The following is a 9,473-nucleotide window of genomic DNA, read 5'->3' on the forward strand; positions in this document are numbered from 1 at the left end:
GTGGCGGCTTCTGGCCCTGGAGGAGGCGGTGGTGACTGGTGGTGGCGACGGCGTCGGCGACAGCAGGGGGAAGGGAGCGTCGCCACCACCACCACCACCACCAGCGTCCCATCCCCTCCTCCCACGGGCCACTTCTACCGCACTTCTCTTCTCTCCCCCTCATTCCCTCTCTCTCTCTCTCTCTCTCTCCTGTCTTTTTTTTCTTGCTCTGTCTTTCTCTGTAAATCACATCACTCTCTGCCCATCACACCTCTCTCGCTTTCTCTCTCTCCACCCCTCACTGCCATGCCCTCTCTTTTCCTCTCTGCTCTCTCTCTCCTCTTGCATCCTTCTCTCTCTCTCTCTCTCTCTCGCTCTCTCCCTTGCTTGCTCTCTCTCTCGCTTTCTCTCTCTCTCCTTCCCCCAGCCAGACCCAGCTCAAGAAAGAGCTCATTCAGACGCCTCGCTCCCTACCTGCCAAACACAACAGCAGCTTCTGGTAACTACTTGGCAACACCATGAAATGATCCACACATGAAAATTGCCCTTTCTATGCGGCATTCCTCTACCAAAAAAAAAGCCTTATGTTTGTCTCTCTCCCTCTGTGCATGCGTGTGTGTCTGTTTGTGTGTGTTTTGCATGAGGTGTTTGTAAAAGACAGTTGTAATCGGAAACAGGATATGAGCGCAAGGTTGGACCAGGCAGGAGGGCTGTGCCATCACCGGCAGGCAGGCAGGCAGCAAAACATGAATGAATGCACACTCCCCCTCTTTTACAAGCCCAGTCATACGATCCCTGTCCGACCAATAGGCCCCAATCGCCCGGTGCGTGTCTCCCGCAATCCCAGCTCCCCAAAACTGAAGGAGAACCTTCTGGCAGCAGAGCAGCATGCGCGCGCGCACACACACACACACACACACACACACACACACACACACACACACACACACAGAGAGAGAGACACATACACACACACAAGCGCATGCTGAGCCACTCCTGTCTCCACTTTCAGAATTAGCCCTAACCATTGCCACACGAGCAGCTCTTGGGTGTGCAGTGTTGTGTGTGAAGGGGGCAACAATGGTGTGCCTATCCTAAATTGTTGCTTTAGAGTTTGGATTCTTCTTGCTGTCTGCGTGTGTATATTTGTGGGTGTGGGTGTGTGTATCTGTGTATGTATCTGTGCGTGCGTGTGTGTGTGTGTGTGTGCGCTCTTGTGGGCGCGTGCGTGGTGGGAGGTGGTGTCTGGCGCGTATGGCATGAGAACAGAACGGCGTTTCTAGAATTCAAACGAGGACCGCTAGTGCTAGCGCGCACTGTTAAGCTCAGCACAGCACAAGCGTCTCAAAGCCCCTCCCAGCCAGCGCCAGGATCTCGGGCCGAGGCCCGCTCCGCCGCTCAGGTCCCCGAGCCAGATGACCAGCCTGTGGGGGGGCTGGAATGAAGTCGCTAATGAGGAGCGCTAGCCAGTCGTTTAGCACCCCTGGCACTGGTTCAAATTGGCCCCGGACCGGGAGCACCGAGGTGCAGAAGCAGGAGGAGGAGGCGGAGGAGGAGGAGGAGGAGGTGGAGGTGGTGGAGGCTTAGGAGACGGGGGAGCCAACATGGCTTCTCCCTGCCTCCTCCTGTCTGCTCCCCCGGGGATCTCCGATGCCCCAAATCCTCCTCCTTTGTCTGCCGGACTCATGTGGCGGAATTCATCAGGGATGGAGAGGACCGGAGCTGTGGGAGACTGAGCCGTGATGCCCTGCCGACAGAGTCTCACTCTCACACACACGGAGTGGAAAAGAGCACTTTTAGGAGTGAGCAAAAAAACTCACTTCATTACCACTGCTGAAATGGATGTTTGGGGGGAATCTCTCCAAGGTCACAGTCATTCTCTTGAGGGAAAAAAAGTGCTGTAGCAGAGCTTATTGCAGTCTTCAGTATGTTCTCTAAAGAGATGTTCTTATTTATGTTTTTATTCTGTACTTTTTCTATGGCTGCTTTGACCTTCGAGGCTGGCAGTTCCATTTGTTGGAGAAAGACAAGGATACTGAGCCTTCAGGGCTTCTGTGTTGCACGAGATCAGAAAAGGAGGAGAAGTTTCAGCTGCTTTCTGGTCACAATGTGAATCTGACCTTGAAGACTTGCTGCCTGATGTGGCTCCACATGGTCAAAACATTTACAAAACACAATCAGAGCTGCGTCACCGTAGAGGCGCACAGACAACAGGGATCGATCGCAAGACTTACCCTCCTGCATCTGAGAAGGAGGTTTGCCCGGGGCTAAATAAAGCTATGGGGACATGTGGAGTGTCTGTAAGACTCTGTGTGTGTGTGTGTGTGTGTGTGTGTGTGTGTGTGTGTGTGTGTGTGTGTGTGTGTGTGTACCAGACTGGTCTTACCTAGGGTAGATGCCGCTGACCATGTCCGGGAGCTGGGGGTCGGGGACGCTGTGGCTGGGGCCGGCCGTCTTGGACATGAGGAGCACCACCAGCCCTCGCATCTGCAGGTTGTTCTTGCTGTCGTACACAAAGCCCCTGTGGCACAAGAGGCACACTAGCATCAGTGTGTGTGTGTGTGTGTGTGTGTGTGTGTTTCAAATCTCACAGCATCCCACCTTGTCAGTTCAGTTAACCTCCTATGAGCCATTTTAATAAAGAGAGACAAAACCCTATCTGGTCCAACTGTACAATTACAATACAGCACTATCACTTCGAATAATGTTATGTTACTAATACACAATAAAACAGAATATCATTTAAAGTTCCATATAGTCAATTGTTTTTCTTCAGAATTAAGACGAGACCAACATTGGAACCACACACATTTTATTTATTCTGTGGACTGCTTTTGGTTTCCGCCAAAGTGGCTCACACTACAGAGGAGGCATGTCTGCTGTGCACCCTAGGAATCAAACTCATACCAGCTGAGCAACGGGAACACACAACCGCTATGCGCGCACACACACACACACACACACACACACACACACACACACACACACACACACACACACACACACACACACACACACACACACACACACACACACACACACACACACACACACACACACACACACACACACACACACACACACACACACACACACACACACACACACACACACACACACACACACACACACACACACACACACACACACACACACAGAAAGTTATAACTGAGGACAAACTTCAGAGAACAGCCCGAGGTCCCTGTAGACCACCTTCAAACTCAGCCCAGCAGAATGCAGCAGCTAATATTACCCGTGCTTTTTGAACTCCACGGAGGGAAGCCCCTAGCATGCCACTTGCATAAGAAATTCAAACGGCGGTCTTCTCTTCTCCCCCCACTCCCACTCCCCTGCTGTGGTGCCACGGCGGACCCTCGCAATAGGCTGACTTATCCTCTGCAGAGGCCAGAACCTCCAGGGATCAATCTCATTTTCACAACAAGAACCCCCCCGCGCAACTCAGCCCGGAATACCAGGGGTAAACACAAGCCTGGGTGCTTTCCTCCTGCTCCAGCAGCAACAAATCCCCCCAAAACTCCACAGCCCCATAATCATATGGTAATCATATGCACAGAAGCATTCGGTTAACAAGACGTTTCTTCCTCTCTTTTTTTCCGATTTCTCACAGACGAGACTACCTCTGTGGGCTTGAGCGGCGCACTTCATTTGGGCTCGCGAGTCCCCCGCAACATGCTCTTTATTCACTCGGGTTCCGACACAAGGCAAACAGAATCAGCTAATTGCTGCTCCTTCAGGACGGCGCCGGGATGGAGGTCAGGACAATTACGAGGAGAGGCTGCCTTTCAAGATCGTCGCTAATTTGCCGCCGAGTCAAAGGATGAGTCCGACGGCGCGGCTGGATGGCGGCGCGCTGACGTGTGGCTCTCGTGTCTGACCTGCAACAGCCTCTGAATAATCAGCAGCACACTGGCTCAGAATCTTTTACCTCCAGACAGATATGTAAAGACAAGCTGAGCACAGGCGGCTCAAACCAAACAGCAGCATACTGATGGCAGGCTCAAAGAGAGATGCAGTTCAGATGCTACAGGGATGAGGATATGGGAATTCTGAGACATCCTTTGGGCCAACAGCTCCTACTTCAAATCAAATTAAATAAATAAATATTTTGTTGGTTTCAGTAAAACGTTATTTGCCGTTTTCTCCTTTAGACTGAAATATTTGAGGGAAATTCACACTCCAAACCATCAACACATCCATTATGCAAAACTAACAACCAAGTTCAATGCTCAGGTGCAATTGTAAAAGGCAAACGCAGGAGTGGACTGATCGAAGGTCTGGACTGTCTCAGCAGGACTGGTCCTTAAGGTCTGCTCTTAGACCACGGCTGGTCTGACACATCTGACAACATGGTCTGATCTGAAATTCAATCTGACTGTGATGGAACACAACACAACAAATCTACCCATCACTATAGCACCTCTGTGCATGTGTATGTCTTTATTTGTATGTCTGTGTGTGTGTGTCTGTGTCTGTGTGTGTGTGTGTGTGTGTGTGTGTGTGTGTGTGTGTGTGTGTGTGTGTGTGTGAGAGAGAGAGAGCAAGAGAAAGGGGGATGGATGGATAGATAGAGAGAGAGAGAGAAAGAGAGAGAGAGAGCACACACTGGATGTTAGACTCATTGATCTGCTGTGGTTCAGTATGATCTTCTCCAGACCTATGTGTCTAAGTGTGTGTATGTGTGTGTCTACATGTGTGCGTGCTTGGGGGTGGGGGGGTTGTTGGCGGTTTGGGGCTAAGCTGCTGCGGCTGCTGGTGGTTGCCGAGGAGATAAAACACCCTGGCTCTCCCGCGGGAGCGCTTAGATAGAGCACCTCTAATCCCGCCCCTAGGGAGTCCCATTCGCCATGAATCAACGCCGTCGTTAGCGACCACAGATGACATGTGGCCACGCCCTCTCGGCTCCTACTCAGACACCCGACAACCAACCTCTACACGACCCCCCCCTCACCCCCCCCCACCTCACCTCACCCCACCCAACCAACACAGCCAAGAGAAAGAGAGGAGGAGAGAGAAAGGTGGATGGAGAAGGAGACACAGCCAAGGAGAGGCAGAGAGCAGAGCACAGTACCAAACTGCAGTCTGGAAGAGAGAGAACAAAGGACACAGCAAAACGCATAGAGTGTGAGAGAGAGAGAGAGAGATGACGGAGACACCCAGAGACGGAGGTCAGGAGAAAAGTATCCATCCCCTCTGACTGTTAAAGTAGTTGAGTCGCAGGGCTAGCCGTAGATCTGATGTCACACCTTAAAAAAGGACAAAAAGGGGAAAGTGTGGTTTGCTTGGGATATTTTGACAGGCGAATGCTTATCCCAGCCACCACAGACCCTGCTTTCATAGTCCCACCAGCTGACGAAGAAAATGCGTGCGGGAATCAAATTCCTTCATTTTGGAGTACATGAAGGGCAGCGCGGGGTATGCCAGTGCAGATGCGACGGCACCCGCTCCGCTCTAGAAGGGAGAAATTAGTCATGTTTGTGTCAGCCTGCACCCCAGGAGACAATCAATCAGTCAGCCTACTGTGCCAATGAGCACGGAGCCAAAAGGGCACAAGGGGAGAGGAGTGTGTGTACGTATGTGTACGTACGTGTGTGTGTGTGTGTGTGTGTGTGTGTGTGAGAGAGAGAGAGAGAAAGAGAGAGAGAAAGAAAGAAAGAAAGCAAAAGAACAGACAATGGGAGGGGCTGTCATTTCACAGAGATAATGTCATCTCCTGACAAATTGCAGAACTGCAGCTCTTGAAGGAGCATGTTGGCCATTGTTGAAGGAGGCATGTGAAAGGGGGTCTATCAGGTGACTCAAACATGAGCCATCAGTGGCGTGCGTATGTCAGACAGAGGTCAAGAGGTCGCCCTCAGCAATCAGCGCTTACACAGGTCAGACAAGAATCAAAGACCTTCTCTGTGGTCATCAAAAGTGACGTTCACTCAGTGGATCCCACCACCAACTTTAATCATACCTCCCTCCCTCCCCTCTCTCTCTCCTACACTCTTCCCATCTCTATTCCTCCCTCACTCCCTCCCCCTTTCCCTCACTCACTGCTTGTCTTTCTTTGCTCTCTTCTCCCACTCTCCTAAACTTCAACGAGCTGAGTGGCATTTTTTAAGAATGAAGCGAAAGGGGAGAGGAGGAGGAGGAAAGCGAGCCGGGCCCGGGGTCCGCCTGTCTGCCATTGTGGATATTTTTGTCCGCTCCACGTCTTGGGGCGGAGACACTCCAGGAAATACGAGCTGGCTGGCCCGCGCTGACGGTGAGGATTCAGACTGTCAGAGGTCCACTTCAGGCCCGGTGCTACAACACTGAAATGGATTGTCATATCAGATTCAGGTGTATAGGTTATTACACCCTTGGGCTATGGTTTCCAGCACGGTCGTCCACATGGTCAGATTGGGTTCCAGTTTTCTTTTCCTCTTGCAGACTCTCTCCCTCCCTCACTCTCTCACTTTTCCCTGTCTTTGCTCTTCACTCTGGTGGTCGCACCCTTGAAGGGTATGAAAGGCTGGCATGAGTTCCTACCCTTCAGCTTTGCCAACATTTTGGAAGTAAAATTCCAGCGTATGCACCTTTTGGCGACAGAGTTAAGATACTAAATGAATGCACCGCTTTAAACTCAATTTGTCAGTGGCTTTCATATATTTAAGGATTACTTCTCAATATCATAACATCAGCAATGCATCATGCATGTCAAGGTCTCTTTCTTCAAAAAATCAATTCACAAATCACTTCTTTTTAGCAAACATCCAGTTCATTTTACCCACTTTCATAAATCCTTTCACACCTTATTTTTGAAGGATTAAGCATCCATATATATATATATATATATATATATATATATATATATACATTTTCATATCCATTGCAATGAGATGTGTTTACATATAACTTCACAGTTCAATTTTACATGCATCATTGTTCATCAAAACTGTGAACAAACAAAACCTCGCTAAAGGACCCCCTTCCATTGCCTGCTTTCTGACTAAGGTGATACCCTACCAAAAACAATGAAATGGCAGATCACAACTGGACTGTTTTAGCACATTTTGCCTCATTTGAGAGTGCTGTTAGTCTTAAAGAACAGAGACATTCTGAGCCCTAATTGAAACAAGTCTAACTAAAGCTAACTTAATAACTTTGCACAGTAGTCAACTAAACATCAGTGGGGCAGAGAGAAGCTCTCACATACCACATGGTGGCTTTAGATCATGCACAACAACTTTGCTCAAAGAGTGACTTTGCACTTTGTCAGCATTCAAATTTACGGCCCTCTACCTTTGTTAAATAAAACATCAGTCGATTTTGGCTTGACAGCAAAAACTGGACCTAACAGACAGACTTGGACCATGAGGTAAGGCGGCAGTATTGGAGTTGCTATGAGAAACCACAGGAGGGAGCCTCCACCCCCCATTTTAAAGAGTACTATAAAGACATGCAGCCAATGGAAACACTAAGTAGGGATGCACAATATTATCAGTACAACAACATCAGCATCAGCAGATAACAGCTTAAAGATTTGTATTATCAACTTGTGCAGATATTCCTAGCAGATAAATTGGCAGGATTATATCGGCACAAACTATCAGGATTCCAGAAAAAGTGTCATACAGATTTGTTTTGAGGGTAGAGGGAAATGTGCCTTTATCTACAACAAACAGGCCATCACAATAAGGAAATAAAAACATATTTTCAATTGTATTGGCAATTGGCCAAAATAAATGTTGAAAATATCGGCAGATATCCAACAATGTGCCTCCCTAACACAAATCCAGATATCAACAGAGTATTTTTCATTCAAAATGGCATTGATGGAGCAAAGCCTGTCAAATGAAATTTCACTTAGCAGACAGTTTACGTATGTGTAAAAGTGTACAAAAACGGTTTCCTACATAGCAAACCCTCCTCTAGTTAAAACAGTCATGTTCTCTTGCTTGTATCCTTCTATCTTCCAAAGTACATGTACACTGTAGTGTGGACCTTACCAAAGCTACTGTAGGTTGGCTAGTCCAGACCAGACATTTAGGCCTACTGCAGAAAGATCACATCCCCTCCATCCAAGCCCCTCGTCTGCTACAATATAGACTAATGATTCCACCTGCGGTGACACCTTTGATTGACAACTGAACCTGCCTATATACCCATCATTATCTTGACTCCAAAACTCCAAAACTAACTATTGTAATAGTCAGTTTAAATACTGTAACAGAGTGCATGCAAGACCCTTCAGTCCCACACGCCCATGTAATTATTATTTGTGAAATGCCACACGAGTGTATAAGGAAATCAAAGTAATTAAGGCAATTATGGCTAGCGCCAAGTAGACTACACGATTCATATGCACATGAGGGACTGCAACTCGGTGGTAAGAGGCGAGCTACTATTTCCAGACAATTTCAAGATTTGTTATAGAAGATGAAATAAAAATCACAAGTGAGATTGAGATGTAAAGTCATATCATACCTTGCAGTGTTGAGAAGTGGATGTTTTGTCCCAACAAGTTTTCTGACGTGCATTGCGACATTACTAAGTTCATCACTGAGTAAGCAGCGAAGGCTCATAAATGAAGTCGGATATCCAACAATTTTCTCCGCATCTGAGACCACTTTAGTCCAGTTCGAAGGAGACGTGTTGGAGAAAAGGCTGATGCTCCTTTTCCCTCTACCAAAACCGATGCACGAAAGTCGAGACCACATTACTGCCATTGGGCTAGAAAACTCACATGTAACTTGTGAGGAGCTAATGAGGAGAAGTCAAATCAACCCTGTACTACACTGTAGTATCCCTAGCACGTTACAAATGACGTAAAAGCAAGTGTTTCAAATATGAAAGTTAATTCAGTAAAGTAATAACCATTGCCTAGTCCGTTAGACTAGCTAGTCTCTCTCACATAATCAATGAATCTGTAGATCAACCAGACACTTTTAACCCAGGAAGCTAATCAGCTAGCAGTCATGGTGGCGACTGGCAATGTCACGTCCTAATGTAAATCAACTTTTATACTCTTCAAAGTAAAACATTGTACGCTGATACAAACGATCGATGCGACGGTTTAGTTATTCATAATTTCTGCACAAGATGATGTTGAAACCGGTAATGTCCTGAGAATAAAGCGAGCCAGGTGTTATGACACCTGCAACGGCGCGGCCATCTTGACTACATCGGAATACGGCTTGTCGCAACTTCTTAACCCTTTCATCGCTGATCACCATCAGCGTCCGCTAACACTTGAACCAAACACCAACAAAACAACAGAGCGCGAACCATAGATATATGTTCTATGGCGTGAACTCCCCAGATGCCTCTTATATTCCTCCAAACTCCTGTTCTCCCGTTTCAATGAATGACGGGAACTAACTGGAATTCTGGAATGCTGAATTCTGAACAGTTTTGTATGTTTTAGGGGACAGGTTTGCTCCACTTGTCCTGCACCCTCTGTCTTTCAAACGTGGAGTTTCTAACATCAAGCACAGAGGACTCCTGTG

The 9,473-nt window shown here is 47.8% G+C and overlaps 1 protein-coding gene across 1 annotated transcript in view; it reads right to left on the minus strand.

The window, feature by feature from the left end:
• pdss2 (prenyl (decaprenyl) diphosphate synthase, subunit 2) overlaps positions 1-9,130 on the minus strand; it is a 31,599-nt gene extending 22,469 nt beyond the window's left edge. Inside the window, exons 1-2 of the mRNA XM_062523550.1 lie at positions 8,452-9,130; positions 2,366-2,500 (exon numbers count right to left, since the gene is read on the minus strand). Coding sequence (XP_062379534.1) covers positions 2,366-2,500; positions 8,452-8,693 — 377 coding nt within the window. The 5' untranslated portion in view covers positions 8,694-9,130. The remainder of the gene's footprint in view (positions 1-2,365; positions 2,501-8,451) is intronic.
• Between the last annotated feature and the right edge of the window lie 343 nt (positions 9,131-9,473).

This window comes from Sardina pilchardus, chromosome 20 (assembly GCF_963854185.1).
Source record: "Sardina pilchardus chromosome 20, fSarPil1.1, whole genome shotgun sequence".
NCBI classification, from domain to species: domain Eukaryota; kingdom Metazoa; phylum Chordata; class Actinopteri; order Clupeiformes; family Clupeidae; genus Sardina; species Sardina pilchardus.